The sequence below is a fragment of the Suncus etruscus genome, chromosome 2 (assembly GCF_024139225.1).
Source record: "Suncus etruscus isolate mSunEtr1 chromosome 2, mSunEtr1.pri.cur, whole genome shotgun sequence".
NCBI lineage: Eukaryota > Metazoa > Chordata > Mammalia > Eulipotyphla > Soricidae > Suncus > Suncus etruscus.
This window is the reverse complement of record NC_064849.1, coordinates 140,560,370-140,580,873: the sequence shown is the minus strand read 5'-3', so window position 1 is coordinate 140,580,873 and position 20,504 is coordinate 140,560,370. Positions and strand designations below refer to the sequence as shown.

The following is a 20,504-nucleotide window of genomic DNA, read 5'->3' as shown; positions in this document are numbered from 1 at the left end:
AAAAAACCTTACAACTTTACTGTTTTTTGCATAAAAAAAATTAAAATCCCTAGTTTCAAAAAAATGTTTTGGTATTAGGAATGAATGGCACAAACACATCAGGAATTAACCATGACATTCAACGAGCTTTCTAATTAATTTGTTGTCAAATGGTCTAGTCATAATAAGGATATGAGGGACTTTTCTGGAAAGAAAGATTTCTGAAGGCGGCCAGAAGACTTATATATTTATAGAGGCCTTCATTAATTTGAAAAATAAGAAAGGGAAAATTGACTTTAATTGATCCTAAAACTAAAATTAAGCTTTTGAAACGATTTTTCTTAATAAACAAGGATGATGCTATGTACTTCTCTGTGTGTGTGATATGTTCTCGTAGCTCATGTCTTTTATTCTCATCTGCTTGAAGATTATTTTTTATACCTCTTTGACCTAGTAGCTCATGTATTTCATTCTCATCTGTATGAGGATTCTGTTTTTCTACTTCCTCTTTTGATCCCAGGGTTGTTCAGTAATGACTTTTTCAATATCATAGTATCTCAGCTTTCTGTTTTTTAGTTTGTTTTTTAGTTTGTTTCCAAAAATCAAAGGATTATGTTATGACATTATACTTGATACAGTTTCTATTCTTCTTGACAATAGAAGACATGTTTTGTTTCCCTGCATATGTCCTGTCCAAGAGAATTAGCCATGGTCACTGCAGAAAATTGAGTATTCAGCTTTTTGTGTATAGAGAGTACTACAGATGTTAGTTAAGTCCAACTCTTCTCTTTGTCCTGTAAGTTTTGATTTCCTTACTGGTGTCTAATTATATACCCAATATGAGATTGTATTGTTAAAATATTATATCTATTGTTGAAATCTCAATAGTTGTTATTCTTGGGTGATATTTTATATTACACCATTGAATTTGAACAATAACCTAACTAGATATAGCAATCTTGTTTGGATGTTCATTCCATTTAGTGTGTTGATATATTATACTGTTATTTTGTATCTTGTAGGGCATAATTTGAAAGGTCTGATTTTATGGAAACTTCTTAAAAATAATTTTTAGATTTTTTTCTGACTGCTTTCAGGATAGTATCCCTATATTTCACTCTAACCATTTTAATTACAATGTTTCTTGGTGTATTTCTCTTTGTTTTTTTTCCTTCAAGTTGCCTTATACTAATTTTATGTTCTATGATTATATAGTTTTATGATCCTTCATTTGGTACATTTATGTTAATGAGTGCTGTCTTCTTGATGTGAATATCCTTTGATCAAATGTGTCCATCTATCTTTTATTTCTCGACAAGGAAGCCATTTATTTCTGGCATAAGTATGGCCATGGCCACCTTTTATTTAGCTTACTATCTGCCTGTATGATTGTTTTCTAGTCTTCTACTTTGAGACTATATTCATCTTAACAGTTAAATTGAATTTATTATAAGCAGCAGATGTTTAGTTTTCTAATACATCAGCCACTCTATATCTTTTGATTGGTGAGTTTAGTAATTAATATTTAATAGTACTTCAATAAAATTAATACCATACTTTGATTTTGTATGTTCTTAGCCTTTGTTTTTCTTTTGTTGTTGTTTTTAAATTATACCTAGATGTTCTTCAGAGGATATTCTTGGCTCTGCACTCAGGATTTACTTGTGGCAATGTTTAGGTGACAATATAGGTAACCAGGAATTGAACCTAGTATGGCACATGTAAGCCAAATGCCTTACCTGCTGAACTATCAATCAATTCCCAAGTCATATTTCTTTGGTTTTATTGTGAGATAACTTAATACACCTTTCAAAACTAGATTAGTGAGAATAACTTCTTTAACTATTATTCTTAAGTGATATTTTATATTACATCATTGAATTTGTTTATTCCATTCAGTGTGTGGATATATCTTACAGTTGTTTTGTGTTTTGTAGGGCATTATTTGAAAGGTCTGATTTTATGGGGACTTTTTTTTGGTTTTTGGGCCACACCTGGGTGACACTCAAGGGTAACTTCTGGCTATGCGCTCAGAAGTCGTTCCTGGCTTGAGGGACCATATGGGACGCCAGGGGATAGAACCGCGGTCTGTCCTACACTAGCACATGCAAGGCAGGCACCTTACCTCTAGCACCACAAGGTCCCTTTATGGGGACTTCTTAAAAATAATTTTTGGATATTTTCTGGCTGTTCTCAGGATAGTATCCCTTATTTCACTATACAGGTAAACCCCTACATATTATCATTTTAATTACAATATTTCTTGGTGTATTTCTCCTTGTGTTTATTTTAAATGTGACTCTGAGTTTTTTGGATCTGAGAGACTAAATTAGTCTTCAGATTGGGGAAGCTTTAAGCTACAATAAGTTCTGCTGAAACTTCTTAACCCCAGTCTTTCTTTGCTCTCCTTTAGAACCTCTATTATTTGAATGTTCTTTTCTCATCAGTCTTTTCCATTAACCTCTTGTGTTTTCTTTATATTTATTTTTTTAATTTTCTGATTTTGTTCTCTTTAAATGGTTTCATAAATCTTGAACCTCCTCTATCCTTGTTAAAACTATCCTATATTACCTTCTTCAGTTTATTGTTCAGACCAATCATGTTACTTTGAAATCCTCATCTCAGGGTTAATAGAGTTCTCTGTGCTTGTGGATTTTTCAATGCTTTTTTCACCAGCCATTAGTGCAGGTTAATTTGTCTACTTCTTTATAATTTTGGTCACTTCAGCTGACTCCACAGGCCAGGAAGATGGCCTCTGGCACTCGAATGCATAATGTAGGAGCTCATAAGTAGGGTGTATTTGGGCAGACAAGTGGAGCTTAAGTCGTCATTCCTCTGTTGGGGCTGACTTCCCTATGATGGGGGCTGAATAGCTTATGCATGACTGCATCAGTGAGTTAGGGATGGTGGTTATTATGATTCTTTAGGACTTTGATATTGGTAAGAAACTCAGAACTGAAGAATCCTTTAAGTAAATAAATGGAATCTTCAGTGACAAATACTAAATGAAGAGAATTAGTCTTTCACGGTGGAAAAATCACAACTCTGAACTGTGGAATTAGAAAAAAAATTATCTTTTATCTTTCATAAGCAATCATTTTTACTATCTTTTCTACTAGGAGGAGAGAGTGTCAAGAAGCTGCTTTTTTGTTTGTTTGTTTGTTTGTTTGTTTGTTTTGTTTTGGGGTCATATCTTGTAGTATTCAGTGGTTAATCCTGGCTCTCTAGTGAGAAATCACTTCTGGCCTGCTCAGGGGATTATATGGGATCCCAGTGAGCTAACCAGGTTTGCAAGGCAAACACGCTACCCGCTATGTTATCACTCAAGCTCCAAGAAGCTGCTTTACTAAAATAAATTTCCAAAATCTAATTTACTTCAACAAAATAAAAATACAGAAATTCTAAAATAGCACATGATTTATATACCTGCGTTTAATAATTTATCATCATGATAGTCTTTTTGCTTAATCATTTGGAGAGTAACTTAATTGAAACTAAGATGAGGAAACAAATGTAGAGTCTCTATGTACTCTAAAATTGAGTAGCTTTATTTAAATAAATGTTATTTGGCATAAGCTTTTATTCAAATTTTATTTCTTTCTTCCTTATAATATTTCAAATTTATTGGACCTTCCTAGAATATAAACTAGTATATAAACTAGTATATAAAAATAGAAAACTGTCTAGGCTCACATAAATGTGAGGTTGTTAGATTTCCTTATATTTTTTTTCTGCATAAAAGACACAAGGTCAGTCATAATGATATTTATTTGGTACTTCTGATGAGATAATAGTATAATGTCAACCATTAGAAATAAAAATAGGCTCATTTGGGGACAGAGGATCACACACACACGCATGGACAAGCATTTTTCATGGGGAGGGGGGAGAAATGGTTCAGAACATGTACAATATGGAGCTGGAAGTCCAATCCAAAGCTACCAACCCCCAATCCTATGGTTTCAACTAGTGACAGAGAATTACCTATGTTCTTCAAATACACAATCTTTTAAACCCTAGACTCTTTAACAAGAAGCACTAAATGACCAACCAGGTGCTGGTAACAATCTGATTTGTAATTCTCCCAGGCAATCTGACAGAACTGACTGAAGGAGACTGGCAGTATCACTGTGGAATCATACTGCTAATTAGCCTTCAACTATTATATAGCACATGAGAAATAACACTGCTCACATGAACAGAATAAAGCAGGTCAATGAAATGTGCACTAGATTTCCTTATTTAATATTCTTATTAAAGATTTTTAGTTTTGACTGTACTAACTTCAAGGATAAACTCACCCTTTTAAAAATTTAAAATATAAGTGACCCTACCCAAGAATGGATAAAAGTAAATAGTCATTCACAATATAAAAGCATTTTTAAAACTACTTTGAAAGAATATTAATAAAGTTATTAGGTTAATAATAAGCAATAGCCAGCTATTCAGTCACAACTTTTAAATGAAAGTTTATTTTCAGATATTTTTCATCTCTGAAAAATCAGATAAATTTTGTAATACCTAACATTAGCTATTGTAATTCATGTTTTTGCTTGAGGGCACTAAATCCCTATATATTTTGCTAAGGCCTCTAACTGAGAAACTACTTCTCAGAAAATATTTCAGAATTAAAAAACTGACTCATCAAAGTAAAAGTTGTTTGCAGATCTTTGTCTATTTTTCTGTATTGAAAAAGGAAAAATAACTGAACAAGATTAACACCACACTATTGCCAGTGATTAGAATGATAGCACTAGATAATGCATACAGAATTCATGATTGGAAACATCTTAGAACTACTTTTAAGTGGGGACTTGTCAGATACAGGGCTGAGGAGGAAACATGGGTAAATCTTCTACAAGGAATTTATTTAACTTAAACTTCAAATGTCCTAACTATCCAAAGACACTTGTTAATGAACCTAGGATAAGAAGTGTAAGATAAAGAGAGAGAGGAGCAGAAGTCGGTACTTCAGAAAAAGGGTTAGAAACACAAATAATTATAATTATGGAATTGGGAAGCAAGCTGGATGTATGAAGTAAAAGACAAAGTGAAGACTAGTTTTTGAAACATCAGATGCTATTAAAGTTCATTAACTTAAATTATTAAATTTGTTTGAAATAAGTTAGTAAACTTTCTACAAGAATTGATATTGTATCTGCTTTTGTGTGTGTGTGTGTGTGTGTGTGTGTGTGTGTGTGTATTTTAACCACACTTGACTCTGCTCAGAGCGTACTCCTTACTCTGTGCTCACTGATCACTGTTGGCAATGTCTAGGGGCCATATGCAGTGCTAGGCTTTGAACCTAGCTTGGCTCTATACAAAGTAAGTGATTAACATACTATATTATCTCTCTGGCCCTACAAGGATAGGTTTTAAAGTTGCAAAGGAATTTTTTGCATTTTCACATACTATAGTAGGCTAACAATGTGCAATATCTGACTGATTATATCCAATAAAGCCTATTTTCATATATTAGAGGGGTGAATTATTTTAAATTAATAAAATTTAACTTGCTTTTCAAGCCTGTGCTTTTTCTTGAACATGTATGTCACTTTTTGTCTTAATGTCTCTTAGCTTTTCCACTGTGGTGAAGCTCGTGTTTTCTTTTGCATGTATTTTCTCTCTTTCTTTGCCCCAGACCTTTTAACTAAGTTTCATTTAATACAAACTATCTTGCTTGATTATAATAATAATAATTAATGAAAGATTATTTATAGATATTTCAAAGTAATGTAAAAAATTACACAGGAGTTTGTAACTAAAAAGCAATTTTTACAGGGCAAGGCTTGTTTTCTTAAATTTTCAGTTCTCAAAATGCTCAAAAGATTCATTTTCCAAATTTAGTCTTCCTAAATTTCTAATAGGTATCAGAAATTAATAAAAATCTATTCACTAAAATCCTGATCTTATTATTAGGTGTGACTTTTTTATTATTAGACAAAAATGCATAATAAAAGACCACAAAAATTAACCAATTTTTTGGTTTACGAAATTTCACTTTATACTTAGATAAAAACTTTCTTACTATTTTCAGGAACTATCAAAGAAATGGTAGCCCTGACCACTGACATTTTCTTCTTTTTTTTCTTGTATTCTTGAATTTTATTATGTTTTTAGTCCTTATACATTATACATTGATTTAAATTTTTAACACAAAATATTATAGAAGGTTGTGAGAGGCTGATCATCAAATGTTGGTTTATTAATTTTTAAGTTTACAAATTATAAGTGATAATGAGGTCTCAGTTTCATGATCAATGGAGTCACACATTAACTATTTGACTAAACAGAGTAATAAAAGAAAAAATTAGCATGAAAATTTATAATATATTTTTATTTTAAAATTCACAGAGTTCTACTAATGTTAATCATACCTTCTCTGAAGATGAGTGCTTGATTTGTCTGTTATCTTATTGTTGAAACTTTGCACTGACCATTAGTTAAATAGAGCAAAAATATGAGTCTCTATTTTTTATTTAATTACCAAGTGATCAATATTTTGATATGAAATAATTCATTTTGAGGTTAGACGTGCCACCATTGTGCCAGTAAATCACAGCTATTTTGAGGGTGAAATATTATTTTATACATTATGGGTTTCCATGCTACTCATGCCTTTTTCACTTCACCATCTTAGTATAAATTACAATATAATGAGTAAAAGGCTCTATTTTATCACTATTAAAATGACAACATTGCATTCTTTGTCTATTTTTTATCATTTGTTGGTTAAAAAAGACAAGTGTTACATATAATGCCCTGTTTGTAGAAATCAATTACAAGTATTTCTGTATTACTGATAACTGTCTTCAAAAGGAGGATTATGGAATTGGGGGTAGTGTAGAGACACTCTGGTAGGGACTGTGATATAATGTTTCATGCATAAAACCTCACCATTAACAGTTTTGTAAACCAGAGTGCTTAAGATAATTTTTAAAAGCATTTTTGTATCTGCCACATCCTATGAAATGACCCATTTGGCAGTGGTTATCATAGATTTCCTTTTATTGGATCTCACAGAATTAAACCATTAATAAGAGTAAAGTGCTCTGGAGGCACACATCTGTACAAAGTCCCTGAGGCCCTTATTAAAGTAGCAACACATTTTTCATCATTATAAAGCTTCTGGTGTTCTTTGAGACACAAAACTGATTAAAAGATAACTTTCAAAACTTAAACATGAATCCAGCAATTATTTCTACAAGAAAGAACATTCCTCCCAGGTTTTCTGCTGCTATGAACAGATGATAAAAGCCTAGAAGCTTGGGCACAGCAATCATTTTCCTGTTTTGTTAGAAAGCTAAGAACAAAATTACATTTGTACAAGTGTTAAAATGTTAAATAGTTAAAAATAATTGAAGAACAATATCCCTTGTATGCGGTTGGAAATTGTTATTTAACATAGCAAAAATTTACCTTGTTATGATAATTTACAAGTATCTATTAATTATAATAAAATTGATTTTTCCTCCTAGCATAAAATATATCTAAATACTCAATATAACTACAGTGTAGTCAAAGAGTCAGTTCAGATGAAAGCAAAGTTTGCACCTTCTCACTTCAAGGTCAGGATTCTCTGTGATCTTCGGGAAAAGTTGCTATATTTAGCAAATTAAAATATGGGACATGGGCCATAATTATGGTTCAATGGGTAGGGTGTTTTCTTTGTACACAAGCAATTCAGATTCAGCTCTGAGCATTGCATATGATCCCTCTGATCCCATGAAGAGTGATCTCTGACTTTAGAACAAGAAGTATAATATGAGCATTACCAGATATAGCCCCACCAAAAAAATCACAAAACAATAAAACTAAACTTATAACAATATATAACTCCTGTTCAATATAAGCTTCACATAGTTATTGTTATTGTAGATATTTTTTAATTATAACTACTCCAAATCTTATATTTTAAAACACTTCTTTTTTTAATTTAAATATATAATTTTTATTTTGGTCATAGTGGCTTGCATAACTTTCCCAGTAATATTTTAGGTACATATTAACATTGAATCAGGGGAATTTCTATCACCAAATTTTTCCTCCCTCCACCCCCATTCCCATCTTGCATCCCATATCCCCCACCCTCATCCCCCTGGTTGCTAGAATGAGTAGGCCCTTCTGTGTCTAGCTTACTACTTAGTGATCATACAACTGTTTGGTCTTGGTACCCTCCATTATTTAACCCTCTATTTGAGAGGCGGAACTAGATCAAGTTATGTGGGTTTTTTGGGTTGTTTTTTTTTTTTTTTGGAAGAAAAGAAAAGCAATAAAATGGGGTAAAAATAAGATAAACTGAAAATGGGCAGAGTCCTTCTAGAAGCTCTCAATCTCAGTTTGAGAGAGGAAAGGGAAAAAGGAATTGAAATACCACAACAATACAAACAGAAATATCAAATAAAATATCCAGTGAGCACTACAACAATAAAGACAAGCATCACATAATAGCCACAGTCTTGAAATAAAAACATGTCAGAGCGCAAAAAGGAACAAAAAAATATTGGAGACAATAAATTCAATATCCACACCAAAACATAGAAGTCACAAAAAATATATAAATTAATAGATAAATAAGTAAAAAAGATTATTTTGTGCTTTTTTATTCCTGCATAGGCACAGTAAATATTGGGGACATTAGAAAAGGAATTTCTTTGGCCTAATAGATACAGGGTTTCTCCACTCTTGAAGTATATTGTTGTGGGATTAACTATAAACTCCTTGCAAAGATCTCCCAGATCTGTCTGGAGGAACAGATAACCTACTGAGAACAAATGATGGAGAAAAGAGAAAAGAGCATGCTATTTTTCTTGGCAAATCAGCAAACCCAGCACTTACAAATACACATATATACATATATATATATATATATATATATATATATATATATATATATATATCTGTATAAAGATATGCTCTCACACACACCCACTGTGGATCCAAGGTTCTATTACACTTCATGAATCATCTCAGGATTTTCTTAGTTCCTTGGTAAGACTCTTTGGCTTCAGCACAATTCTGATTTAGAAATACATGAATGAAAGTTCAAATCATGTTTGTGCTTTTCCACATCCCTGACCAAGAAAGGGTAAACTCACATTGTCTCGAATTAAGGGAATGCTACTGAATTGTGGGAATCTGTCACCAAAATCAGATGGAAATCTTGATTGATTTGGTTTCACTCTAAAGGAGCAGTGACAGCCTACAGATCCAAGAAAATGCAAAATTCCAAGAAAATGCAAAATGACTGGTACGATTTGTACAAATCTGTAAGATGAACATTGAGATACAATGGAGAGGCAGGTTGCTCTGTAATTTTACAGAAAAGCCAGAATGCATTTTTCCTTTTTTTATCTTAAGCTGAAAAAATTATATAGTCGTTTTCTGTGACTATACCTGAAATTATCTCCTAGAGACATATTTGAAAAGCAGATGCTTTTTCAGGACACTATTTTTTTCCTGTCAGAATATTTCTTAGGGCAGGCAAAATCTGAGTCCTAGAAAGCAGATAGTTTTACTATATAGCCACAATTTAGAATGACATATTTTATATTTCATAAATATGTATGGGCATTCATACTCTGATAAATATTTCCTAAAATATTCTTGTTACTTAAAGAGATTTTATCCTAAAAGATGTTAAATATAGTGATGTGTTCTTTTATTGACTTCAAAACTCAGCATTCTAAATGTCATTATGTTGGGGAGAAGTAAGATATAATCAATAGAGCTCTAATCTTTAGTTCAATTTTTTTCTCTGGACCTTTTTCCAGATCCAGGACCTAATAGCTAAAGTCAGATGCATTTTTCAGCCAGCCTCCTCCAGCTCTTCATGGGAAGAACTAGTTTCTCAATTCAATTTGCTTCTCTCACAATGGGCTAGGTTATCACAGATATACCCTCTGTAATATCTTGCCAAGATAAAGATGTTAACATTAGCAGAAAAAATTGTATATCTCTTTATGTAATTTTAGACCTTTATCATAGCCAAAAAAGTTCTCAAAAATATCCCCAGTCCTTTGCCATTTCTTCCTCTTACCCAATACTTCACTAACAGGGAACTCAGGAAAGAATGAAATTTAGGAAGATCACAGCTTTTTCTCTAAATCAAGAAGTAAAAAGCAACCAACTAGTTTTTACATCAGTGTTAGAGGAAAATGAAGAGTGCACAACACTTTAAAAGAGCAATAAACTTTTGTTAAAGTGAAATAAAAAAGACAACATGGTTGCATTTTATCAGTTATATTTAGAATCATACATTGATGTATTTTGGATGAAAAACATGTCTAGACAATAGAATGCAAAAAGGTCTGAAGGTATTCAAAGTGAACATCAAATTGTGACTTAGTAAAACATTTCTTGTGGTATGAGAATATATATATATAAATATATTAATATATATAGTTACTAGAAGCATGAAGCAAAGCCAGATTAGTTCAGTGAAATACGTTTCCCAAAGCCCAGAACTTACTTTTATTTTTTACATAATTATGAAAGAAAGCAAACTTCAGAGCCATGAGAAATCTCCTGAGAACAGCAATGGGAATAGAAATCATTTTCTTAAAAACTTCATATATTCATTTTAGTGGTTTCATATGACTCATGCTTTCTTTTCACTTCTTCTATCAAAATAAAATGTTCTATAATTGGACTTTTGAAGTTATTTCTTTGTATAGGTAGTTTGAAAGCCTCAAATGATTTCACTGAGGCTGACATGGAAGCACAGAAATCTCTGAAGCAACCAGTGACTAGATTTTAAAATGATTTTATGGAATAAACCCATTTTCAATTATTAGGTAAAACTATTATTTAATATGAACTGCAGACCAAAATAATGTAAATATGTCACTATTCTGTATTGCTCTTAGAATATCAATTGGAGTTTCTCAGAGAATTTCAAATTAGACGTCAGTGGATATCTAAAATAACATTCCCTAAAGATTATGCAAGTTTTTCTCAAATGATAAAATATGTATACTATAAAAATGTTGAGTTGGTACTGATATAGGAAATAAGTAAAACATTATTTTACTTACTAATTGTATGTACATGAGAATGTATATGTTTACAGAAAGTAAAAATATGAAGTACAAATAGTAGAAGAAAGGGATACAAAGTTTGGAAAGGGTACTTTGGATCACAATGGCTGTGTTCCAATATTGAGATCTAACTATTTGTCACAGACATGATATTAGGAATGATTGGGGGCATATCCTTTGAGATGGCTATGGTCAATTTCAATCTGAACAATGTTAATAGTTTCAAAATATATTCTATAAAATATTCAATACTGTTTCTCATTGTGAGCACCTACTCATTGCACTATTTCTGAAGCCTCTCAATGTAGACTCTTTTTTTTTTTTTTTTGGTTTTTGGTTTTTGGGCCACACCCAGCAGTGCTCAAGGGTTACTCCTGGCTCTCTGCTCAGAAATCACTCTTGGCAGGTACAGGGGATCATATGGGATGCCAGGATTTGAACCACCTTTGTTTCTGGGTCAGCCACTTGCAAGGCAAACACCCTACCACTGTGAAATCTCTCTGGCCCCAATGAACATTCTTTTAATACAATCTGCTATCTCCAGCACAGCCCTTTATGCACTCTGTTATGTTGAATAAATGAATTGTATATGATACAGAGTTATTAGTTTTGCCCCTACCCATATAGAGTCCACATAGGATTCTCTAAGAAATTGATTTTTATTTCTTTTCCATTCTTTGATGTCATCAGATCAATGTATACAATACAGTCAATAAAGGCTAGAGTATATTTGAAACCACTAAGATGACATACACAATAATAGAAAATACAAGAGAGTTTTATTAAGTCATTATATGCATACAAAATCCTGAGTCTGATTCTATTTTTCACTTACCAAAATCCAGATAGAGATACCAAAAGGACATAAGGATAAATTGATGGTCACTAAGAACTTTACTTAGTAAACTTAGCTCAGCAAGCTTTATAACTATGTTTAAGATCCTTTACTATTTGTATAATATGAGTAAAATGCAAGGGGTTATAACAATGGAGAATCTATTTCAAGTTTAATATTTTAAGTTTAAGACAAACAAAAAATGGCATTTCTTGAACCAGGTAACTTTCTACATTTTATTATGTGCAAGAAATTCTTCCAAAATTATACTATAATTATGAAATACATATAGTAAATGACTACTAAAGAAACTCAGATCTGACACAGCACTCTACGTCTAGGAAGAAACTTTTACTCCTTTGTTATCCTTGGCAACCACCTTTTGATGATACTATTCTGTTCTGCATATGTCATTTCTATACAAGAATGGCAAGATTGTTTCTATAAAGTAAAACTATTTAGATGCAACAGTTATTATAAGTGATGTTTTTTCTTTGTAGATCTACTTTGAATTTTAATCAGTATCAGAAGGGAGCTGACATTAGAAAACAATTCCAGAATTTTCATCCCAATCAGGCAGTTGTATTTTCTGTATATTCCTAAATTGTAAATGTGCTGGTCCCTTTAAAGTACTCAGATTGCCTTTTCTCCCCCAAGACCCAAGGCAAAAGCCTGAGAGACCCATCAACATTATCATGTTTGAATTCATCAGCAAACATCATATGCTAAGAAGATAAATCTCCCCCTAAAGCTGATATATCTGCTTACTATTTCTATAGATATCCTAAATCAAATCATCTTCTTCATGTAGCGTATTTTCCCTTTTATGAGATTGATTGTTCTCCATCATTCTTTTTAGACTTAAATTTCAATTAAGGTGTTTATATCTCTGAGGCATGCATGTGGAAGTAATTTCTAGAATATTTTGCAAATTGATCAAAGACAAATAAAATACCAAGATGCATTCCTCTGTCAATAAATGCAGGCATAATATTCTTATGTTTTCCAATTTATGTGAAGGGTGTCTAGGGTAGACTCATGGCCCATAAAGGTAATTCTTAGCTAACAAGTCCAGACAATTTAATGTAAGTTTACCCAGCAGTGCTCAAGAGTATCTCCTGACTGTGCACTAAGAAATTGTTTCTGAAATTGGGGCCAGAGCAGTGGCAGAAGTCGTAAGGCGTTTGCCTTGCACACGCTAACTTAGGATGGACCACGATTCAATCACCAGTGTTCCATATGCTCCCCAAGAGTAACCCCTGAGTGTCACTGGGTGTGGCCCAAAAACAAAAAGAAAGAAAAGAAAGAAAGAAATTATTCCTGGCAGGCTCCTGGGTCCATATAAGATGATGGGGATGGAACCTGGGTTCACCAAGTGCAATGCAAACGCTCTACCCACTGTGCTATTGCTATAGCCCTCCAGAGCTAAAGTATCTTTCCAGTGATACAGATAAGAAAACAAACTCCTGTATTAAAATATGAAAAGCAAAACCCAAATGTCATACTTCAGTTTGGGAATGTGTGCTTTGTGCTCAATGCTATCAGTTTTCCTATGTTGTTATTACTTCTGAAAATAAAAGCAAATTTTTACTACTTTTCAAGCTTGGTTACTATAATTGCAATGTAAATTGTTGCTGTTTTTATGTAGGCATTTTTAATTGTGTAGTTATGTAAAATTATGCACAATTTTCTTAATGAATATTTAAATCTCTATGACATAAGTCAGAAGTATTATAAGACTATTTCTTTTAGGACTTATGTATGTTCTCTTTGTGTGTTCTCCATTATAAAGAAGTAAGTATAACTAATACTTTGTGGGTTAACAGTATGTATTGAAACTTATGCTGAAGACCAGAATCTTTTTAAAGTGTTTCTTCTTGTATTTTTTAACCAAGAAGTGGTATAGCATTATATTTTGGAGTGTCATAGATCTTGTGTTCTAAGTTAATGAATTTAAACTCTATTATTCCAAAGATGTGCATTAAGGTCTATAGCAGAGCTAGGAAATTGGATTTTAGATTCTACATTTAGTTTCAACACCACAGTTTCAGTGAATTATTTGAAACCAGCATTTTGTGTCATAGATAATGTCAGACAACTATAGAATATATTTTTGCAGTTGCAATGGAAACCTCTCTCTAACTTTTTGTGAAATGTCTTAGATATGTGAGCTTTTTCTAGCAGAGAAGCTCATTTTTAGTAGTAACACATGTCAATACAGAATTAGTTCCTCATTGGTCAATGCATGGCAGAGCAGGGCTTGAGATAAAATTTTTATTAAATGAATGTGGATTCAGATATGCCAAGATGATGAATTCCATACTAGGTACAGTTCAGTATTCTCCTTTTCAGCAAATATTTATTCAAAGTAGCCTTTGAGATATATTTTGTGTCAAGTTGAAAAATTATCCCCTCATCAGATGGGAATGACACTTTGCATTTGCCCTCACCAGCAAATAATCTTTCTATGGAACCATCAGAAAGATTACCCATCCTGTCTATTGCATCTATTAATCAGTGCCATGCTGCCTAATGCATTCAAGAAAAATATCTTTATTTTTCTCTTTCTAAGGTATCTTTAGTGATCATGTGTGACTGAAACAATGTATTCTGGAGAGCTATTTTAATACATTTTCCTTACTTTCAGAATGTTCAAAAATATGGGTTATATAGTATATAATCGAAAATTACAGTGTCATATTTTCTTCTTTTGGGGAATTTTATTTTCAAAGTTCCTGTTGGTCAAATTTTTTTCAAAAGCAAATAAGAAACTTCTTTTCCAGTTGCAAGATCCATCTAGATAGTTAAAAGGGAAAGCCTTTTTTAACTTTTTTTTCTTTTTTGGACCACACCTGTGACGCTCATGGGTTACTCCTGGCTATGCGCTCATAAATCGCTCCTGGCTTGGGAGACCATATGGAATGCCGGGGGATCGAACCTCGGTCTGTCCAAGGCTAGCATAAGCAAGGCAGACACTTGTGCAACCGCTCTGCCCCCCCCTTTTTTTAATATTTATTTTGGTTTTGGGGCCACATCTGGTGGCGTTTAGGGGTTACTGCTGGCTCTGCAGTAATCTCAGAAATCTCTCCTGGCCAGCTCGGGGAACTATCTGGGATGCCGAGGATCAAACCTCGGTCAGTCCCAGGTCTGCAAAAAAAGCCTTATGGATTTTCCTCTATTTCAATTATTCTAAGTGAGATAAAACAAAACAATAAATATAAATAATAGCTGAGAATTATTTTAAATATTTAGAATATGTTAAATATTTTAATAAATAAAATTTAAAAATTAAATATTTCAATATTCTAATTATTTTTAAATATTTAAAATCTATATGCAAAAATGGCATTTAAGTGAAGACTGAACATTTTGAAAATATTAAATTTTCCCAGAATAATTTGAAATTTAATGTCATTTCTGCTGGGATCCCAGGATTTTGATTTAATTTATTTACAGGGATTTCTCAGTTATTGCAAATGTTACGATGGAAATTGGAACAAAAAGCTTTAGGAACTAAAACAGAAGCTTGAAAGAGAATAGAGTGATGCAATGTAAAATCGTCAGGTCATTGCAACTCATAAAACTTTAACACTCATCTTAGGATATAAGAAATATTAGAGAAGGGAAAAAAAGAAAAAAAAGAATTATTAGAGAAACTAAAATATAACAATAAGCAATGAAATAAATCAAAGGCAAGAATAAAATAATCTTATATCTCTCATATGTAGTTGCTAACTAAAATCAGGAATAAATAAATAAATAAATAATAAAGTTGAAGCTTTGTACTTAAGAAGTAGTTACTGGTGCAAATGGGAACAGGGGTTGGTGTATAGGGTACAAAGTGTCAATAGAGGTATGGCTGGAAACTAAGCTTTTGCTGGCAAACTTTGTTATATATACATATAAAAAATTTACACATAATGTTGTAAATTAACGTTCGAAATGTTATAAATTAACACATGTTATAAATTAATGAACTATAAAAATAAATAAACATAATATGCTTAAGCATGCTAAACTTCAAATACTGTATGATCAACACATTTTTGGAGGGTTGTCTCTTCGGAGTATAGATTATATTTTATAGAAGCAAGCAAAAGAGGGGTAGGAGCAGTGGCACAAGAAGTAAGGTGTCTACCTTACATGTGCTAGACTAGGACAGACAGCGGTAAGATCCCCTTGAAGTCCCATATGGTGCTGCAAGCCAGGAACGATTTCTGAGCGCATATCCAGGAGTATTTCCTGAGCATCACCAGTGACCCAAAACCCAAAAAAAGAAAAGAAAAGAAGAGAAACAAGCAAAAGAAAGCATGCTAAGAAACAGATAATTATCCATGGGTTCTTGTGCATTTTATAATCTCCTTTGCTATTTAGTCAGTGTCATGTAAATATTATATTTATCAAGGAATGATGTAATCACCTTCAGTAATATTTTCTTTAAAACTTTCTGTGCTATCTCATAACTTTCTCCTGTTGACCCTTGTAAATGTAAGGACACTATATTTTATATGATGATTATAATTTGCATACTGATGAGATCTTAGTTTTTGAAATGTTTTCTTTTGTTTTGTGTTAGTTTGGGGCCATATCTGAGTTACTCAGGGCTCTACACTCTTGATGGTGCTTGAAAGGCCATATGGAATATAGGACATCAAACATGGGTTGACTGCATGTAAAGCTCGTGCCCTACCTACTAACCCCAAAAGATAAAACCTTTGACAAGATAACTGGACAACCTCAGCTTGTGATATGAGCAGAAACTATTTTTTAATTGAAAAAGATGTCAAGCAGATAAAAACATGTTAGATGTGTTTGACCTTAGAGCTAATTCTGTTTTATTTAACTATGTAGATTAAATATTAACTGAAAAATATATTATCATGAATTAAAAATAAGATGGAATATATTTTTAAAATATTAACTGAATAAGTATACCAACTCACATTTGGGAATATGCACATAAAGAAAATAATAAAAAATAATATTCAAGATAACAAAGGCTATCTGATTGAAACTATTGCTCTTCTTTACTAGGTTTTCCAGGGAAATTTTGACAATGATACCCACAGGAAAAACGTCATTGACCCACCCATCTATGCACGATACATCAGAATTCTTCCTTGGTCCTGGTATGGGAGGATCACTCTGCGGTCAGAGCTGCTGGGCTGCACAGAGGAGGAATGAGGAAATCCATGCACACAACCCTCTTCTCTTTTTCCCTAACTCGTATCTCCATGGAATGAACTAAGCAAAATTTGTAGGAAACTGAACGAGCTGTTTCATGACAAAAATGCTAAAATTCTGGTAGGCCACTGTGTATTTGAGGAGGTCTAAGCCTGCCTTTTCAATTTGATTGTTTAATTTGATTATTATTGTCTAAATGTCCTAAACAACATCACATTAATTGTGAATTACATTTCTCCTTGTTTCCTGAATCATTCACACTGATCAAAATATATTAGGGACAGAAGGTAGACTTTTTACAGCAATGGCAAGAAAATAGAACAGTTATCAAGTAAAAGAATTGACATGCCGTTTCTAATCAACTAATAATTAAAGAAATCCTGAGATGTTAGCAATAAGTATTTTCCTTCTGTGATGACATTACATTATAATTAATGTTTTCCTGTGCCTATTAAACACTTCCAGTGTTTATAACAAAATTTTGAGGAATTTGTAACATATAGTACTGATTATGATATAATTTTCATTCATCTTCATTATTTCTAACTAAACATGATTTTCCTCATTTACCATTCCTTATTGTTTATATTGTATAATGACTGAATAAGTCTTCAATTTTCTGAGTTTCATCTTATAATTTTCCTAAAGAATTATCGTTTTTATCAGTTGATCATTCATATTTAATATAAGCATATTACATATGCAATTCCAGTTGTGAAGGAAGTATAAATATGCAACTTTCAAATGTTTCCTTAATAAGCAACAGCACAGTATTAACATTTTGAAAAATAAACAGCTAAATTATAATAAAATTTTAATGAAAATTAAAACCTTTATTTTATAGATATTGACATAACCATCTCTACTTAAATATTGGAATGTTTATTCTTTATCTAGGTTTTAAACTTAGCAAATACAGCAATTTACTACATTGTGTGGCCATTTACTCATCATTTCTTTGTTCTTCTCTATATTTCTTATCATTGAGATTTCCAATTGGTGGTAGTTTTCTAGGAAAGCACATAGGGTAATTATTTATAGGAAGAAAAGTATTTACTAGTGACAAAGTAGTAAACCATTTTGCAGATGAAAATTGATTTCAATTTATTTTGCTTCAAAGGTCCCAGAAAAATAAGCAATTATCATAAAATTTGTTAGTAATGGAGGTTTCATTGACATGTCTCTCAAATTAAAGATCAAACTGCCTCCATAAAAGTCCTCAACATCTGATTTATGAGCTTCTATGTGTTTATGTTATAAGGCTTAGACACAGAATTTTGCAGTTTGAAATTAAGAATCCTGGAAAAGAAAATGTGGTATGTATATGAAATGTTGATGTTCTGTGCAACACTGTTTAAGTTTTATTTCCCCTTTATTATTTGTGCTGCATTAAAAAGAAACCACTAGACTCTTACTGTCTTGTCTGTCCATGTTGTTAACAGCACTTCCTAATGATGTATATATGAAGAGGTCTTCAAGCATATTAAAGAATTGAAAGAAAAAGTCAATCATAATGGCATTTCGAATAAGAGCAAATTTAGAGCTAGCTAGTCACGTCATTGTTTTATCCACATGCTTATGTTTTAGAATATATCAATGCATTGTTGATTGGAAATATCAATAATGTTGATTCATCTTTCATCATCCTTTGTATTCAAAATTATCAGTTATCAATATTGCCTTTTGAATATGTTTTAAATTTTTAATTGTTCAATTAGTTAAGATGTAGAGTCATGTTCAAATAATTACTTTAAAAGGATATGCAAACTTATTGCCCCACTGATAATTCTTTAAAGATTTATGCCTAAACTGAAAGTCAGGATTCCACTTTCCTTTACACACTACCTATAATTATTTCTTAATAAGTACATTTAAAAATATTTACATTACTTTAGTTATTTGCTTCTCAAACTCATTCATGGCTTATAAAGATACTTAACTTTTTTTTCTTCTAGTGATAGTTTTCTAAAAATTTTTTTCAAAAGTTTGTTACAATTACATTCGTTACCATTTGAAACACATTGAAATGGCTTTCACATGCTTGTGTATTTTCTCTCTGTTTTATATGCTCTGTCTATACCAACAAAGCATGACAAATGGAATATCTCTTTTCTGATGCATCAATTTGCATCAACAAAGGGATTACAATATGTGGATATGTTCATTGTCATTGTGAAGTAGTGTGTAGATTTTGTGTCATTTATATTAATGTTATCAAGGTAAAGCAAATGTATTCCATTTAAATTTACAACTTAAATAAATTTTAATATCAGAATACAAAGAACACCTAGTCTTAACCATCTTGAGAAATATATGTTTATTTTGTGAAATTATAAGTTTAAGCATCTCAATTTTATCTATGTCATATTAAATACCTCAATCATAGTCACTGATTCTAAATTTAGGGTTGACTTTCTCTTTCTAAATGGCATCAGAAGGATCAGAGTGATTTGGAAGACTTCAGGTACTAATGATTGTATCTTCGCTAGTCAACAAATTATGAAGTATAATACTCACTGCTGGCGTCACTGTGTCAGTAAGTACAGAAATAAGACACAAATAACCTTTGCTAACTTTCAAGCTGTGTAATTATCCAGTGTTTTTTTTTCTTTGTATATATACTTAAATCATGTAGGATGTTGTAAAAGAAGTATGACCTTGTCTAGTCTTCAAACTAAAAATAAAACTTTTCAAAAACTGCACAATCTGGGATACTTTTGAAGCTGTTATAATTAAACACGTTTTTAAGAATGCACAATTTGTCTGAATATGAATACCCATTACTCTTAACTGAGAGAGCGGTTACATAGGAAAATTAACTAATAGGAGGCTGGAGCAATAGAGTGGATAAGGTGTTTTGCCTTGCCCATAACAACCCATGTTCAATCCTCAGAACCGCATAAACCCATCAGGAGTGATCCTTGATTGGAGAGCCAGGAGGAAGCCCTCGTCACCCCTCCTAAATTAATAAATTTGTAGGAAAAAATAATAATAAAAATAATAAAAAATAATAAAAAATAAAAATAAAATAATAGAAATTAGCTAATGTGCTAACTGATTTTCAAAATTCTTTCCAAAATTACTGAAGTTTGTATATTTCTTCAATTCATTTTAGCAATGGAATTTTTACTGAAATATTGCTACTTTAATTGTTCTTTGTATCATGTACATTTTTAATTAAATTAATATAGATTTTCAGATTTAAGATTATACCTAGAGGTTCTAATGTCTTACTACTGGCTCCTTTTTCAGAAATCACTTCTGATAGTACTTGAAAGGAACATATGTGATATCTAGATTGAATCCTAAACACTGAACTATCTCTTTGGCCCCACAGTATGTATATTTAAAGCCTTATGTGTTAGAATTAGTCTGCTGAGAAGTATTCAGATGTTAAAAGTTACATAGCTAAAAGTTACATTGATTTTTTTAATGGGATAATGACTATATATTAAGGGGTACAATAT

At 31.9% G+C, this 20,504-nt stretch overlaps 1 protein-coding gene and 1 non-coding gene across 2 annotated transcripts in view; one reads left to right on the top strand and one right to left on the bottom strand.

The window, feature by feature from the left end:
• Positions 1-19,742, top strand: part of EDIL3 (EGF like repeats and discoidin domains 3) — a 501,725-nt gene extending 481,983 nt beyond the window's left edge. The window contains exon 11 of the mRNA XM_049766060.1: positions 16,888-19,742. Within this exon, the coding sequence (XP_049622017.1) occupies positions 16,888-17,037 (150 nt within the window). The 3' untranslated portion in view covers positions 17,038-19,742. The remainder of the gene's footprint in view (positions 1-16,887) is intronic.
• On the bottom strand, positions 4,080-4,208 carry LOC126002483 (small nucleolar RNA SNORA19). Its single transcript, XR_007493178.1, has one exon. It is a non-coding gene; the product is annotated as a small nucleolar RNA SNORA19 (small nucleolar RNA).
• Positions 19,743-20,504: the final 762 nt, after the last annotated feature.